Here is a 17,653-nt window from a genome sequence, read left to right as displayed (position 1 = left end):
GGGAGTATTTGAAGAGAGCAGGATGTCTCTAGAGCAGTCACGGTTTCCTGAGTGTTGCCTTTTGACCACGAGGTAGAAAAATTTCAGTTAAAGTTATTACTTTATTGCCTTGTCCTTATTTGTATTGTATTTTTTCCCCTCTTGTCTTTATGAATCCAAGTGTGTTCGGCAGAAGCTTGTAATACTTTCATTCAGGATTATTTTTATGTGCATCTGTGTAAATATTATTAGCTCACAATTTATTCTGAAGCAGATCATTTAATCACCAACCTTTTTTTACAGAGATCTGAGTTAGGAGGGTTTGTCAAATGAGGCGGTAGCTAAGGAGCTTATATTGTTCTTAAGTGAGATATTTGAGGTCAGGGCACTTTTCAGTCCTCAAGAGCAAAGGGTGTCTTGGGTACAACAGCAATTCCCATCTCTCCTGCTGTGGAGCAGCAGAGGGGGGAGCTGGAGCTATCCCGGACTTGGGGAAGGAGGCAGAGATGTCTTTGTGCTGAATGTTCCCCACTGTGAATGCTTGGGGCGCCCGTCAGCTCCTTTTGGGCTGGGATGGATCTCACAGGGTGGGGAGGAAATGGGGCAAAGCTCTGCCCACATCCTGAGGCAATTCCGTGCAGGTTTTCTTAAAAATGCAAACGCCTTTTTCAAGTTATCCTTTCTCGGCGCTGCGAGTGATCCTGGTGTGGGATTTGCACAGACCCCTGTGCCTGGGCAGGAGGCTGCTCCGGGTGCTGGGGCTGCTGCGTTTTATCCTCCTGCCAAAAGCGACCCCCCTCACCCTGGGACAGGTGTGCCCCTCACCCTGGGACAGGTGTGCCCTTCTCCCGCAGATCTCCGGAATGTCGAGCGCGTCCGGAGGGGAAGAACCCAGAGGAAGTGATAAAGGGGACGGGGACTCATCCCCCGCCGCGATAAGAGGCAGCAGGGCAGTGTTGTTTCCAGAGGTCATGTTTGAAGCACGCCCATGGTTTTTACGAGCGTGGGAGCGGGCCGGGAACGCCGGGATGATGCTTCTGGTTGAACCTGTTGCCTCTGGGTGTGAGTCAAGGCTGGCGGGGCCGGGACACGGCACCGCGGGGACCCCGGGCAGCCCCCACGCCGCTGGCCCCGTCCTGTCCCCCCACGGGCACTGGGGTGCTCCGAGGGGTGCAGCCCCTCGGCAGAACCCTCCTCGTTGGCTCCGCTCTCGGGTTTTCCCTTTATCTGGGGCGTGGGAGGCGCCGCTTGGAGCGGGTGGGTGGTGATGTCAGGCGTGTGTCAGCAGTGGGAGGCGAAGCTGCCAAAGCAGAGCAGCAGGACGGAGGGACAGACGGACGGCACGGCTCTGCCCTGCCCATGCCACCCCCGACAGTGATCCGGGGAGCCGGGATCGCCATCGGGATCGGGATCGCCATCGGGATCGGGGCTGCGGCCAGGTGAGTGCGGGATTCGCCGCGCCTGTGCCGGGATCCCGCTGGGATCGTGCTGAGCACAGGCGCCTGTTGCTCAATGTCCTGACACACTGCTTAGGTTGTCGCCTTTTGCGTCTTTCTGAGTGTGTTTTTTTGTCAAAGTTCGGTGCAGAGTTGTAAAGAGGCGCTTCTGACTGGGCAGGAGGGCTGGGAGACAAACATGAACTTACTTAAGCACGGAGGGAAACTGCTACAATCGTCGAGAAAATAACTTATTAACTCAAGTAAATTGCATTTCCAGTTGGCTTCACTTTTTCTACATCAGGTTCTAATAGTCAGTGGTAGTCTTAGGAAAGTTTTAATTAAACAGAGGGAAAGCTGCTGAAAGAGCCACCTTTTCCCTGAAACACGAATGCGCTGGCTTATGTTTCATTGTGTTATAAATGTTTCAGATGCATCACTGTATAATAACGTCATTTTTTACAAAACTTGAAGTGTTTCTGTAGTGGCAGGTCGCATGGCATGTCAGGTTTTGGCAGAGGCCAGCTGGAATGTTGTGTGTCCCGGGGGTTTCTGGTGTGGTGGCTGCACCCTTGGCAGCTTTGGGAAAGCTCCAGTGGGGAAAGGAGGAGTTGCTGTGATGGCCTGGGTGCCTCAGCTGGATCATCCCTGGTGTCACAGGCTGATCTCCCACTGAGCCCTGTCCCTGCCCAGCTGATGGAGGCACCTCTGGTACCTCCATGTGAGCTGCAGCTCTGGAGAGCAGCTGATGCAAACTCCAGCGTGCTGCTGCTCCTGTGGGGCCCATCATGGTCAGGGGGGCATCTCTGGGGATACCAAAAGAGTCCCCTTGTGCACCCAGGCACCCTGGCACTGCTGGAGAGGGGGGCAGGAGGTGATGCTGCTGAAACCTGCGAGGCTGGGCTGGGAGGATGCAGCCCCTGATGGCTCATCCCCAGGGGCTGGCTGATGCTGCTGCAGAAGGAGGGTGAATTCACATGAAATCCTGATCCCACGGGTGCAGCTGCCAAGCCCTGACTGACTTTGATCTCTTCTCCCAGCTGGCACTTTACAGGAAATATGTGGGTTTCCAGCAGGAGAATGTGCTGGGGGTGGCTTCCTCCTGTAGCTGCTGCTGTTCTGTACATGCTGTACCTCTGCTCCAAAATGTCACACTGGGTGTCTCACACAGTGTCTTCACAAGAGGAAGGTCTTGGCTTTTCCAAGCTGCTGCTATTCCCTGGGGATGTTCTGACTCAGGGAAGTAGACCATAGCTGTCTATACAATTACTTTGTAAAGAGATTTTTGCATTTAATCAGAGAGAAAATGACTTTAGCTGCCCTGCCAAGATCTCTGGGAACTTCTAGCAGTGAAATTAAATGTGCTGTTGTTGGAGGCAGATGTTGTCACTGGCAAAATCCTCAATTTGTAACACATTGTCTGTGAGAGTGTGAAATTACTGAGGGGCCATCCTATATTTATGTGCTCCTTTTAATTGATGCTATGAATGTAGTTATTGCTCAGTCCATGCCATAGCTGAGGATACACAGGAATTGTAATTTGCTGAAATTATATCACCTTGGGGTGAGAGGACTGGTGCTTTAGTGACCGTGTGCTGCTTCTCTCTCCCTGCTCTCCCAGCTATTCCAATGGAAACAGCTGGAAAATCTCTATTTCCGTGAGAAGAAGTTTGCTGTGGAAGTGCACGACCCCCGCAGGTGAGGCTGCAGTTCTGTCATGGGGGTTAATCCTTACCCAGAGTGGGAACTCACCCTGCTGTTAGTGGCTGGGGTGGGAGGTGCCTCAGAGCTGACACTGAGTTTAGTCTGGGCTTTGGGATGATCCTGATCCAGCGTTTGGCAGGGCACACTGGGGCTGTCTCAGCTCTGGGGGTCCTCTCAGATTCCCTGTGTGTCCATTCAGGGAATTCTTGGAGCAAGGGGAGGACTGTTTGTCATGGCCAAATCTGCAGCAGCACTGGGTGATGGGATGAAGGAAATCTGAGTTTTTGCATGCCTAAAATAAAGGCTGAACCTTGCCTGGTTGAGAGAGAGGCATTGTGGACTTTAAACCTCAAAGACCTGTCTTGAAATTGCATTTCTTTTCATCTCCTCAGAATTTCAGTGTCAAGAAGGACCTTTGGTCAGAGTGGGCTGGTGGTGCAGACCTGGTATGCAAACACTTCCCTGATCAAGTCCATCTGGGTGATGGCAATCAGTCAGCACCAGTTCTACTTGGACAGGAAGCAAAGCAAAGTAAGTTATGAGGCATTTTACTGCAAGCAGGGGTTTCAACACCTTTCCTGCATATCCTTCAGCATGTGTTTTTCCACGGATGGACTACTCTCCAGAGAAAAACTACAAATTGTTTTTGTCAGCTTTTTGAGCAGTCTATTGGTGGTGGTATTGTTATTTGATCCATTTTAGCCTGCCTGCAGTTAGGGCCTATGGAAATGTAATTATGGAAGAGGGAATTCCCATGTCTGGGTGTCTAATCTGTCTTTCCTTTTGTCTCCTTTCCTGTGTTTGTTTTGAAAGCTGCAGAGATTTTGAGCTGGGAGATGGTTCAGGTTTTGGGGAAGAGGAGAAAGGAATGCCAAACAGCTCTTGTATACCACAGGCAACCTGTGTGATGCTGTTGCTCTAGCCTTAATTTTGTGGGAGATGTGGTGTGAAATGTCATCTTCTGTGATGTGTTCTGAAGTTAATTAGAGGTAACTCAATGAGGTTGGACTTTTTTTTTTTTTAACTCCTTCAGGCAAAAATTCCATCAGCCAGAAGTTTGGATGATATCGCCATGGATCTGACAGAGATGGGAACACCAAAAGTGTCAAAGCTGGTGACTTTGGAGGCCAAGAATCAGCTTATTATGGCCAGCAATGGCAGCTTGATCTCATCAGGTAATACTGTTTGTAGATATGAAGTAGCCAAGTATAATGGGGCTTGTGTTTATTAAAAGGGAAATGAGACTACCAGGCAATAAAAATGGCCTTTACCTGGAAATCCTCTGATACAGAGTGTGTTTCCCAGGCTCTCAGGATTCAGAGGTCAGTGAAGAACAAAAGAAGGAGAAAATTATGGAGCTAAAGAAGAAAGAGAAACTCCTTCAGGAAAAACTGCTTCAGAAAGTTGAGGAGCTGAAGAAGATCTGCCTGCGGGAAGCGGTGAGAGCTGCACCTTGCACTGGGCAGTGGGAGCCCCTTTATCCCACTGAGCCTTACCTGGAGCCTCTCTGTTCCCAGGAGCTGACAGGCAAGATGCCCAAGGAGTATCCTCTGGGTGCTGGAGAGGAGCCTCCCCAGGTGAGAAGACGTGTTGGCACAGCATTCAAGCTGGATGACAACCTGCTGCCCAGTGAGGAGGTGAGCTGGGCACAGCAGGGCTGGGGTGGCCAGAGCCACTTGTGGATAATTCAGCTCTTCCTGGGTGTTTTAAGAGGAGGCAGCTGGGACAGGTGCTTGCATGGAGTGGGAAATTTGGTGGGTTCTGCAAGTTCACCCCATCCAAACCCCTGATTTGGCCATGGCTGTATGAATTTTAATGGATATTTTGCTGCTAATTAGAGAGTATCAGGTGCATAATATCATTTGGCAGCCCATGGCTCTGAGTTTTTCTGGAGCATTGACTTGTGTTTGGATGGTGTTTGAACCCAGAAGGAGTGTGCACTGTCCCCCTTGCAAAATCACCTGTCTGTGAGCATAGTTGTGTGACAGGTGACAGGAGGAGGAGTTTTACCTGTGGCTTAATGAAGGTTCCACCTGAGTAAAACCTCCCTGCATTGCTCAAGAAGCTAAAATGAACTTTGCTGGCAGAGGCTGACTTGGGTGATATGGTAATTCAGGTGTTTGCAGTTTCTGGACACACTCCATTCCCCCTCATTCCTTCTGAGATTTGTTAGCAAGCTGTATCATCCAAGTAAGTAGGTGTTGGGCACTTGGCATCTGTCTTTCACCAGAAACTCACTGCCCTGCCTCACAGGGCTGCTGTGCTCCTTGTCTGCAGCAAAGTGATTTTGTGGACTGCTTAAATGCTATTAAACCAAAATCCTGCTGACCAGATTTAATAACGTGTTGCTTAGCACTTCTGCAGTGCCTTTCATCTGAGCTTCTCAAAGTAGTTTACAAACAATTAATTAAAGCCTGAAACTCCCTCTTACGTAGGTATGGTGATACCAATTTCCATTTTTATTTTCTCTGAAGTAGGGAGAGATTTTGAACAGATGTTTTCAGGGTTGGACTCATAGCAGGAGGTTTAGCAGCCTAAACCTGAATTTAAGAGTCTGTGTTATGTCACCTGGGCTTCAGAACTTTGGACATTGCCCAAGAGATCTCAAAATTGTGCCCTAGTCAGAAATAAGATCTGAGACTTTCATATGCTGTGATTGTCTTGTGTATAAACTTTTCTGCATTTTTGGTTTTTGTGCTCAAGATTTCACTTCATCACCACAAAAATAGGTCATCTTTCTGATGACTTTCATTGATAATTTCTCTCCGGAGTACAAGCAAATAACTCATCTCATGAATTTGCAGGATCCTACTTTGCAGGACTTGGAGAGCAATTTTATCATACACCAAAAGCTGGTGGAAGCTGCCAAGAAACTTGCCAGTGAGCCAGACCTCTGCAAAAACGTGAAGAAGAAAAGAAAGCAGGAGTATGCTGATGCTGTAAAAAAGCTGCAAGAGATAGAAAACTCCATAAATGAATATAGAATCAAGTGTGGCAAAAAACCAACCCAGAAATCAACTCTGGCTCTACCAGGTGAGAGAATTCCCCATGTTCTGATGCAAACAGGAGGGGAAAAAGAACAATTTGGCTTACTTATAAACTTTGTTTACATCTTCTCTATATGGTTTATCTTCTCCAAGGCAGTTAAATAAGAAAAAAGAGATGAAGCTGCTGCATCTGATACTCAGTGCATGGCTGTAGGATGGGGGCAGAGTTGGCCACAGTTTTAGGAGCAAGCACAGACATGTTCCAGCACCAGATATGGGCTGAAGGTGCTGTGCACAGAAAGGCTGGCTGCAGCACCTTGGATGAAGCTTTTCTGATGCCTGAATTCCTGGGTGTTGAGTGCAGTTGTACATCTGAGATGCCACATGCAGCATCTCTCCCCCATCCCTCCTGTGGTGCTTCAGTTCCAGCAGAAATGGAGCAGGCAGGATTGAGGAAATAAGGATAAAAGACATTGCTCCTTGATTCAAAATTTCCAGGAAGTCGTATAAGTAAAGTTTAGGAGTTTATGAATGCAAACATATTTTTTACTAAATCCATTTGCCACTAATGAGCACAGTGAAAGCAGATACTCTTGTCCCCTCCATTCTGAGAGTGTGATTCTCCTAAATGAGGTGAGATTGCTGCTGCTTCAAGGATAATGTGTGGAAACCTGTTAGTATCCAAGCCATTGAAGCAGTTTTGGATCCTTACCCCTGACACATCAAGGCATCACTGGGCTATCCATCATCACAAAGTGATTATTCTGAAAGGCTGATGATCAGTATTTAATGTGGCCCAGCTTGTTCCTGATTGACAGAGGGGAGGGAAACGTCTGTTTTTCCAATCTCTTGCTCACCAGCGTGGATACAGGTTGTGGAAAGTCCTGTATTACCTGGGGCACCTGGTGTGTGGTAATGACCAGGAGTGCTGGTGAGCAGAGAGACCATCCATCCATCCATCCATCCATCCATGGGTGCTGTTGTGTGTTGCTGGCAGTGTCTTGCCCTGTTGTCCAAGCCAGCAATAAGCAGCTGCATTCCCTCCCAGTCCCAGGCTGTCACCCTGCAGCATGTGTTTGTTCATCAGTAATTGATTTTGTGTGTAACCTTGTCACTGTCACCAGCAGTGCTCTCGACTCCGGGTTTCAGAAGGCTGAGCAGTGATGAGTCACTTGTCTGTGAATTTGGGGAATGACTTGTTAGAAGTAATATGTTAAATATTCCCATTGATTTACTGAATCAAGCCATAGCTATTTCCATCTCAGCCCCTAGGGATAGGAGGTGAAGGACATATTGAACTGCTTTCTGTGTTCCACTTCCCTTTTCTCCCTCTCTAGCCCAGAGTTTCTTCCTCCCTTGCAGGGAGTTGCACAGACCCTGGGATTTAAATTCAGGCATGTCACCATATCTGAATATGTCATCATTGCACATCCCCCCTGAATCCAGCACTAGCTTTAGGCTGGCTTTTTTCTTTCCCTCAGCAGGCTTTGTTCCTCCCCACACTGGGCCCAGTTCCACATTTTTACCACCCTGTGGTCAAATCCACATAAATCAGCTCCCCTGGAGCTTTTTCCCAGTGTCAGGTTGCAAGCAGAGCTGCAGCCCATCCTCGGTGGTCTGACAAGTCCCCCTAGGGCAGGGACCAGTCCTGATTTTTGCTGTTCTTGAACAGCTGCTCTATTTACTACATTCTTGTAACCAGACCTTTCCTGGCAGCAAATTGTGACAGCAGGAGCAGCACACATTGCAGGTGCTCATGGTGGCTGAGGGTACAAACAGGTGTCTTACACAAAGTGGCTGCCACTGTCATTTTTTGTTGCTTCATTTCTCTTTTGCTTGAAGATTCATGGAGATTTTTCACCCCAGCAGTGCCATATCTTGCCAGAAACAGCCTAGGGATTGAGCTGGCTGGGGGTTAATTATCTCTAGTTCAGCCTCATTTCTTTGCTGCTGCTGGTCTGCTGCAAACCTGAGTGAGGACAGGCTGTTTCTCAGTGAGGAACAGTGTGTAGCATCAAGGTGAGACAGGTATAGTGAAGTGCTGGGAATAAATAACAAAATGTAAAAAGAAACAAAAAAATTAGCATGCCCATGCAACAGTTTCTGTTTTCTGTGTTGTTGGAATTTGCAATACCTTGATGGAAATCAGTGGAATTATTCTGGATTGATCTTAATTTAATTGAAACAGGATCTGTATGCTGATGCAACATTCAAAAGCAAATGCCAAATTTTAAAAGGCTTTTTGTACCTACCTGGTGGGGTTTCAGGTGTACCTGGAGGAGATTAGCTGCTAACAGCCAAGATCTACATGTCTGTGTAGGCTCCTGACTCCTACTGAAGCTCCAAAACACCCTGTGAGATCTGTTGGAAGTGGGGTGGAAAACACCTTTGTAAATCTTGGCTTGATTCCTGCTACAGATTATTAAAAAAAAAAAAAAAAAAAAAATCTCTTTGATAATTACCTGGGTTGCTTGCTGAGCTGCAGTGAGCACACAGAGTGATGATGTACCAGGACTGTCTTCAGGCTGTGAGGGCTAAAGAATACAGATTGCTTGCTATAAGTATCAGCTGGCTCTGAAGCTCTAGAAAATAAACTGTGTTAAGGTATTTGTAAGTTGATGTTGGCTCTTTTGTGCTTAAAGTGTTTGTTTTTATTCACAGATGATATAATTCCATCTGAGAGCAGCTCCCTGTCAGACACAACCACCTATGATGATGGTATGATGCTTATCCTTTTTTCCCCAAGAAATTTGTCCATTCAGAGATATTTCTTTGATGTCCTTAATGTCCTTTAGTATGTTCCATCCCTGGAAGTGTTCAAGGCCAGGCTGGACAGGGCTTTGAGCCAAACCTTCTTAGAGGAAGGTGTCCCTGCCCATGTCAGGGAGTTGGAATTAGATGAGCTTTCAGGTCCCTTCCAATACAAGTCATCATATGAATCCATAACTTTGGTGAATTTTGATGATAAGTTACTTTTTAGCAGAGGGAAAAATAGCTACTCAGGAATGTTTTTCCTCTTAATGGGTTAGTTATTGAAAGTTTCTGTGTTGTGAGCTGACCTGAGTCATCTTTAGAGAAGGAAGTTGGTTTTAACATGACCAATGTGCAGGCTGAGGACACTGTGGGTGTCAAATATGTTGTCTGTAGAGCCTGGCCTAGAACTGAAGGACTTAGAAATTGAGAGAATTAGGCCAGCCTTTCTGATCTCACAGCTACCATAAAACTTAGAGAAAAGTGGAATAGTCACAGATACCAATGCTCTATTTACGTTTATCTGTTCCCTAGTGAGCTTGCATCTTGCATGGGTTGGTGTTTGCTCAGCTTACTCATTTCACACACACACCCACAGACACACTCACACCCTGTTCCACAAGGTGGAAAGGACTTGGCCTGCCTCTCCCTTAAACTGGGTAATCGTCATTTGGGGACAAACATTATCTAAATTATTACTCACTTTGCAGTTCAGGCCTGACTCTGATCTCACTTTTTCCCAGTTTTAGATTGTACAAACCAGGTGGTGCTATAAAATGGATTTACACCTGATTCCTGCTTGTACAAGTAGAAGTGGAGCCAGGCTTATGAACATGTTCTCTGTGATGCTCATCCTGCATTTTTATGTATTAGTTGGAGTTTCCTGTTGGCTCTGTCGGGACCTGGTTGTGCCCTAAGCAAAGTGAGAAGAACAAGGATCAAACCAGCATCTTCCCAATTGCCTTCAGCCAAATGTGTCTGTCAGTTGTCTGTGCTCATTCAGTTGCTTTTGAAGTCAGTCCCTTTTAGGTTGTGCTTCAAAACTAATTCTTAAAATGTCATTTTCAAGAGCTGGAAGGTGAGGGACAGGAACTGGCCTCTGCAGGGGCTGAGCTTGCCTGCTTGGCTCTGGAAAGGATTGCTCTGCAAGCAGATGTTTTCCCAGGAAGTTCCATTCTGGGATCTGGCACAGCCCCAAGCTGGGTGTAGTTTCCATAGGAGTTGGTGCTGCTGGGATCTGAGGAGCTCCACGATGTCCTGTCTGTGGAGAGAGCTCAGTGCAGGCAGGAAATCTTTTCTAGAACCACAGCTCCTGTCATTGTCTCTGTACTGCAAAGTGCTTCTCCTCAGGGGCCACAGATTTGCACCCAGGGCAAAAATATCACTGATTCTGCTCTAACAAAATGCATATTCCTTTCCAACAGTCAGTGAATCACTTCCTGCAGCAGCACAGAGACCCAGCTCTGCACAGCTTTCTCCAAGACTTCCACCACCAAAGTCCCTTGGGGTGGAGAGAATTCATCTCAGGAAGTCATCCATAAATGAGCAGCTCTTGGAAAGCAGACACTCCAGGTAGGCACATCTCACTGCTGCTGCACTCTGCACCTGCTGCCATGAGCTGCATCCTGCCCCTGCTGAGCATTCCAGCAGAGCCACTGCCCCTGTGCTCTCCTGGCCTTACAGGACTTGGTGATGGAGCTGAATTTCCTGATTAGGAACAAAAGTGTGGATACATAGTTGACACCGTATCTCAAACCAAAGGGTAGCATAGTTTTTGTGAAGAGATTTGAGATGTGTGAGAAATTCAATAGCAAAGGCAGTATTTGAGTTGCTTGTGCCTACCACTGCTGTCATTCTTTGTGTCAGTTTCTGGGTTTTTTTCGGTGTTAATTTAATAACTTGTCATTTTCCTGATGACTGTGCTTAGTGGATTCAGGTAGCAGCAAACCCTGCCCATTCCTTCTGATGGTATCAGTATTCCAGCAGGTACATTATGTCAAAGCAGACATAATTCATGTAAGGCCTGATGGAGAATTCTCTATTTACAAGCAGTTACTGGGATTCAGCCTGCCTCCATCATTAGTGTATCTGTGGGATTTGGGCACTTCAGGAGCTAGAACAGCTCCATGGGGCACATCAATAGCAGTAGGTTTGCAGGTGACTGTGTGATTGTGTCATGCATGATCATGTCAGATCTGGTGCTAGCAGCTGTTCCCAGTGTAGGGACTCCCACTGATCCTGAGATTTCTTGGCCTGTCTTTGTGAGCAGGCTGTTAAAGGCACACTTAAGAATGTTTTAGAGCAATGCCATGTCTTTGCTTTTTTCTCATCACTCAAGATAAGCAGACCACTCCTTCACATGAAGTTTAGAAGTCAAATTATAGCCATATGTACCCATTCAGCTGTGATGTGCTTCGTTTAAAAACCTAATTATTTTGCTTCTGTGTTACCTGCTCTGTCTCTCCTCGACGGTTCTGTCCTGGAACAGCAGCTCACCCTGTGAAGATCTCATTCGAACACAGGAACGCGTTGAATTTCCCTTCCTACTTAACAGCTCTGCTTTTCACACATCCACTTACGTTTGCTCTGCTCTTTCTTCTGTTTCTCCAAGACTTCAGGCACCCATGCTGGGTGTGCTGTGCCTTGTGTGTGTTGAAGCTCACGGGCTGGTTTCCTTTGCTGCAGGGAGGTGCTCTCGGCGCACAGCAGCCCGTTCCGCACGCTGGAGCGGCCGGCGCAGCCCCCCGGCGGCAGGAGCATGCCCACCACCCCCGTGCTCACACGCAACGCCTACAGCAGCAGCCACCTGCAGTAAGGGAGCCCTGTCTACTGCCCTGCCCAGCTGGGGAAACATGAGAGTGAAAGCAAATGGTGTTAAGAGGGGAAAGAGTCGTTTGCTGCGCAGTGTTCTTGCAGCAGGCTCTCAAAATGTTGGTTAGAGCTGTTACTATGGGAAGGCAGCTGTAATGTGAGCTCAGCTGTGCTGTGAGACAGCTGATAGTCCATGCTGGAGCAGGAGAGATGCTAAGAATCTTTAATCAAGAGCTGAAGGGTGGATGGGTTGGTTGGTTGGTTGGTTGGGTGGTTGGTTGGAGTAGTGCAGCCTGGAGAGACAGATCCAAAGGAAACTCATCTTTCCATGTTGTGCTCCCAGCTCGTTACTTGTGTAAGCTTTACCTTTCTAAATGCTGACAGAGCCCTCCTGTAAATCATTACCAAATGTGTGTTTTTGACCTTAGCTCTGTGTGTCCCTGTCACAGATTAACCTTACTCACCCTGACAGATTATTATAAGGCAGATCTGCTATTGCAGCCAATACAAAATTCAGCCAGGCTGAGTTCTGTGCATCACAAATACTCTGTGTGGAAAGATAAGGCAGGATTTGTGTTGTGCTTGGACTGGGGAGGCAGCTGACCTGTCTGTGTGTGCTCTCCCCAGCTCTGTGAGACTGTTTTAACCATCCAACATCTGTGTTTTTCTAGGCCAGATGTTTCCCCCCACCACTGCCGGCAGCGCAGCGGAAGTCTGGAATCCCAGACCCACCTGCTGTCCGAGGCTCCTGCTGACAAGACAGCCTTCTCCCTCTCCAAATCCCAGCGGAGCAGCAGCACAGAGATCCTGGACGATGGATCATCCTACACCAGCCAGTCAAGCACAGAGTATTACTGCGTGACACCCACTCCCAATCCATATTACACCACTCAGACGCTCGACAACAGGACCAGGGGTCGAAGGCGGTCGAAGAAACACAACATTTCTGCTGCAAGTTCAGGAAGCATGCCAAACCTGGCCCATAAGGACATCCGCAGCACTGTCTTCCACAAAGGCCAGGAGCAGCCTTCCTCCAATTACTACATTCCTGCATACTCCCCGTACGCAGAGCCCGACGTTTACTACAACGGGGGCTACGTTTACGAGAGCGACACGGAGGGGCAGTACAGCGTCAACCCCTCCTACCGCTCCTCGCACTACGCGTACGAGCGCGGCCGCGAGCTGCGCTCCTACCGCGAGGACGAGCTGGACAGAGCCCCGCACAACCCCTACGCAACCCTGAGGCTCCCCAGGAAGCAGGTGGCTAAAACGGAGCACATAACCAAAAACATTCACAAGGCCTTAGTAGCAGAGCATCTCCGCGGCTGGTACCAGCGCGCCTCCAGCCAGAAGGAGCAGGGTCACAGCCTGCAGGCAGGCTTTGAGTCCGAGCGAGGCTCCCAGAGGAGTTTGGGCTTTGCTGGGCTGCAGACGCCGTGCTCGCCGAGCAGCCGCGTGTCCTCCTTCTCCTCGGGTAACGTCTCCTTTCAGCTCTGCTCGGTGTTCTTGTAGGTCCCTGCTGTGCTTTCAAAGGTGGATCTTGTTCCGCCCTTCAGGATCCAAGTAGGATCTTGTTCCGTTCTTGGAAGGAAAGTCCTGTTTGTTATCTGCTCCTAAGGGTAAAACGACCTTTTGCTCTTGACCCAGAGAAGGACAAAGGCCATCTGAGTTTCAGGCAGGTGTATTTAGCAGCCAGGAGCAGTGTACAAAACTTCATGCCGTGTAAATGCGGTGGCTGTGATGGTTTCCAAAATATGGTCCAGTGAGCATCACTGAACGTATCAGAAAACACTTTAAAAGCTCTAGAATACCACCTGTACAGTGCCTTCCTCCCTACAGGACTTATAAATCATATTTTGTGTTTGCATTGTCTCCCTGAGTCCTGCAAAACCCCATAGAGATCACTGATGAGAATTGTCTTGTTTGCCTCAGCTGATTTAGCTGAAGGTCTAATTTGTTGCAATCTTTTTTTTGAATTCCAGCATCTTCCACAAACACTGCTGGGAACTGGAGAACCCCTGTTGCACTGGGTCTTCCAGACTATGATACCTTGTCTCACTCCTCCTATGCCAGCTGTTATGGGAATGTTTATGGCAACCTTCCTTTGCAGAGCAGGTGAGTAGAAGATATAAAAATTTTTTGCCCCTGCTAGTGGGGGCTCTCCCAAGAGCCCAGGGTCTGCTTGGTCCTTGCAGGAAATCCTGCAGCTCTTGCTGCTTCTGTGTGGCATTTTTGATGTGTCCCCTCATTGTAGAGCATTTTGCTGTGAGGACAGAAAGCTGCTGCCCTGGGGAATGACTCTGCCCCCACAAATGCCATCACATTTAAATACACTTATGCTCAGTGTAATAAGTACCCCACGTGTGCCTCCTGCTTTGTGGGTTGCAGTTTGTGCTTGCTGCCAGACCGACTTGTGTGAAAATACTGAATTTTTAATTCTGTTTGTTTTAAAATAAATGAAAGTGTAAGGGAATACATAAAAGCTGCCGCTAGATCTTTTTTTTTTTTTCTAAACTACATGCTATGGGCTGTTTTACTGAAGTGATTTTAAAAATCTATGGCAACAGTATTTAAAAATACTGTTTCTACTAATTTTTTAATTTCTTATAATGGAGCTTTGAAAATTCTGCTTGTATTAGCAGCTTTATCTAAATGAGGTTCATTAACTATTAATTTTCCATATTCTGAATCACTTGTCTGATTGTTCATCTGCTTTATTGACTGTTTTAATGGCAAACAAGCAATCAGTACACCCAACAGTGTTGACAGAGCTCAGGGCCAGGTTGGATGGGGCTTGGAGCAGCCTGGTGTAGTGCAAGGTGTCCCTGCCTGGAACAAGATGAGCTTTAAGGTCCCACCAAGATAAGATCCCATATTATGACATTTTTGAGCAGCACACAATTGCACACAATTTTACTGATTACAGCACAAAAAATGGGTTTGTCTTTGGAGGCAAACTCAAAACAACCAGCATAACTTTGAGCCCAAGGGAGGTGCATGAGCTGGGGGGTCTGAGCTGATCCTGGTTCCGTGTGTGTGTTGCAGGACGTATGTGGAGCCGAGCCAGCTGGGCGGTGAGGAGGAGGATGGCTTGGAGGAAGAGCTGCCCAGCAGTGAGCAGAGGCTGTACTGGCACGAGGACTCCAAGCCTGGGACACTGGTGTAGCCCCCTGCAGCCCCTCTTTCCTACCCCTGCGTGCCTTGCACAAACACGGCAGCTCCGAGGCGGAGCTCGGGTGGAACTGGCGAAAGGAACAAAAAGAGGAAGCAGCATGTTCTGCTGGGAAAGGCTGGATTCAGCATCTAGAGGGACTGCAGCAAACTGACAGAGTCTTACCACAAATGGAGTTTCTTTGTGAATCCATACAGCCCACAGGATCCAGGGCAAGCCACAGTTCATCTATGACCGGTTGCAGCACTTGGTTGAAGTATTTATATTTAGCAAGCACTTTTTGGGAAGATTGGAAGGTGTTGAAGGCAAACCTCAGAGGAAAAATAAATGTGAAAAGGAGACTCTTATGGAAAACTAAGAATTCTAGGAGCACAAGTCTGATGTCTGAAAGAAGAAGAAAAAATGAAAATTTATTCTGCCATGGCTTATGAGGACCTGGAAGAGGTTTCATAGGCTTATGAAGGATAGATACTGTGTGTGTGAGTGAGGCAAAGGGTGACTGAATCACTATTGGAACATTACTTGAAGGAAGGCTGGAGTTTCTTTGTTATGGAGGTTTGAATGAGTCTGTCCAGTTTTTGGAGTGTTGTTAGGAGTGTTTGTTAGCACCACAGCAAGTTCTGGATAGAAAAAAATTTGCTGACACATACGTTGTGTAAAACTATAGGTAGTTGTGGATTTGGAAACAGAAGCAGTAAACTTTGAACTCTCTTTTCCATGATACAAAATAATTAATAACAACCCATTTAATGACCTTTCCATGGTACAACTTCACAGAGTGGAGGAGTAGGCAAATTTTCACCGTGGCTGCATGGTGACCCCTGCTCATGGGGCGACAGTGACACGTTGCTGTGCCACAGTGGGTCGAGGATCCCAGGAATTGTTTCCCAGGGAACAATTTGGTAGCAATGGCCAGTATTTTAAAGTGGATACAAACACAAACAGCCAAGTGGGTGCCTTAAAATGAGGGGCATTAGGATTGTACAGCGAGTCACCTGAACTCCCAGGTGCGTTGCAAAGTCACTGAGTGACAGAACAGCGCTTTCACAGAACCATTTGTGTAGGGAAAAAACATGTGACTGCAGTCCTGGTTTAAGAGGGATAAACCTACCTCAGGTCATCCATCTGTAGGAACAAACTGGCACGGGGTTATCCTGCCTGATTCCTGATGACTCGTCTGCAAACGGTAAAATCTCTCTCGTTTCTCAGCTGTACTGTGCTTCAGGATTCCAGAAATGGTGCTCTTTTGTTCTTTTATACAAAAGGTTAGTTACTCCCTGTTCATATTGTGAATAGAAAGGTTTCTGATAAACTTTTTTGACGTTTTTTACCAGTATTCCAGAGCATGTAATATATACAGAAGGACACACTTGTTAAGCTGGTACTTAGTTGTTTGTATTATTAGAGTCGCGATTTGGAATTAAACGAACAAAAGCAAAATAAAAAATAACTTATTTCCTTGGTTTTGCATATTTGTATAGCCTTCTAGAAATGCAAAAGCTCTTTTTGCTTATTCTTTTACTACTCCTGAATTTTTTAGACCTATTATTTTGTATAGGTCAATAAACTAAAAAGTGTGCTACCAAAACCACTTCAGCGTTTCTCCTTGAGTGCTTGGGAAAGTGCAGTGTGTGTTATTTCAGGGCTTTGAAGTAAATCACTGTGGTCTGATTTCTTTTGGCCTGTGGTGTTGGGTGGAGTGCAGAGGGTCAGTGGCCTCATGTGAAGGAAGGTTGGCCCCAGGCAGGTCAGAGATCTGAGTGAAAACATCAGAATATCAGGTCAGAATTTCTGCTTCTCCACCAGCTGTACTGGGGGAGCCAAGCTGGGCTCACTCAGCATCCCTCCAGTGATACTGAGACAGTATATTTCAACTTGTGTTGTTGAAAATGCTTCTTGTTCATCTCTCCTTGCACCCAGGAATTGCCACAGCCTCTCCCATTTGGAACATGCCTTTTGGGGTCCTGTTTGGAGTTTGTGCTGCCTAAGACACTCACCTGTCTGTAAGAGTGACAGCTGCTCTGCACCCTGGTCACCCAGTAGTTGAGATTGTTCAGTCTCACTCCTCTCTTCAGAGTTATTTGTCATTCCCTACTTTTTGTGGTGTCCATAAACTTCACAACCACCACTGAATTTTATTCTTATTTCCAGGTTGCAGGTTAAAATAGGTATTAAAAAAACCTGCAGGTGTGCCCATAAAATTACCCACATGACATTGTACTTTTACATTTTTCCCAGCAGCATTTGAGGATTTTCTTGTGGCAAGTTCTTCATAAATTGACTGCTCCCTGCTGCTACAAACCACCAGTGCTTTGAGTAGGAAGCTGAGTGGCCCCATGTCCAGAAGCTTTTCCTACAAAAAGGAAATGAGATGTGTTACCAGGCTTGTGCCCCATTTAAAGCTTGGTTTGTATTCCTTTATTTTAATGCTGTAGCCATGAAGTTTTGTATTGGCTTTTCTGTCATCAATCAGGATTTAGCTCAGCCCAGCACATCCATGTTGGCACAATGCTGGCACTCAGCCTGGCCTCCCAGCTTGCTGGGACACAACTGGGGTGATTTGGGATGAGAATATGGGTTTGGGTTGAGGATGGTCTGCTGTGTTTGGGGGTATTGTGTGTAAAATCTCTAAGGCCTGAGTTCAGAGCCTGGTTGCAGTTTCCAGTTAGCAAGAGCTGAGCAGAGGAACTGGGAATCTAAGTGGGGTGGTGGAGCTGTAGCGCTTGAGCCCCTCTTGTCATTCTCCACATGCCTGGCTCTGCAAGAGTTTTGTTTTTAAAAACTTCCATGAAGAGAGGAAGTACAGAGTGAAG

The 17,653-nt window shown here is 47.1% G+C and overlaps 1 protein-coding gene across 5 annotated transcripts in view; it reads left to right on the top strand.

Annotated features, from left to right (window-relative positions):
- The window catches only part of FRMD4B (FERM domain containing 4B), a 126,886-nt gene extending 110,455 nt beyond the window's left edge, over positions 1-16,431 (top strand). For all 5 annotated transcript variants that reach the window (XM_079317431.1, XM_079317432.1, XM_079317429.1 and 2 more), the window contains 12 exons: positions 3,037-3,113; positions 3,512-3,650; positions 4,153-4,294; positions 4,425-4,558; positions 4,637-4,756; positions 5,924-6,152; positions 8,768-8,824; positions 10,282-10,429; positions 11,543-11,668; positions 12,340-13,142; positions 13,651-13,783; positions 14,714-16,431. In XM_079317431.1, coding sequence (XP_079173557.1) covers positions 3,037-3,113; positions 3,512-3,650; positions 4,153-4,294; positions 4,425-4,558; positions 4,637-4,756; positions 5,924-6,152; positions 8,768-8,824; positions 10,282-10,429; positions 11,543-11,668; positions 12,340-13,142; positions 13,651-13,783; positions 14,714-14,834 — 2,229 coding nt within the window. In that variant the 3' untranslated portion in view covers positions 14,835-16,431. The remainder of the gene's footprint in view (positions 1-3,036; positions 3,114-3,511; positions 3,651-4,152; positions 4,295-4,424; positions 4,559-4,636; positions 4,757-5,923; positions 6,153-8,767; positions 8,825-10,281; positions 10,430-11,542; positions 11,669-12,339; positions 13,143-13,650; positions 13,784-14,713) is intronic.
- The last annotated feature ends 1,222 nt before the right edge of the window (positions 16,432-17,653 follow it).

This window comes from Erithacus rubecula (genome assembly GCF_903797595.1).
Source record: "Erithacus rubecula genome assembly, chromosome: 13".
NCBI lineage: Eukaryota > Metazoa > Chordata > Aves > Passeriformes > Muscicapidae > Erithacus > Erithacus rubecula.
The sequence above is the reverse complement of the archived record's forward strand: the minus strand, read 5'-3'. Positions and strand labels throughout refer to the sequence as shown.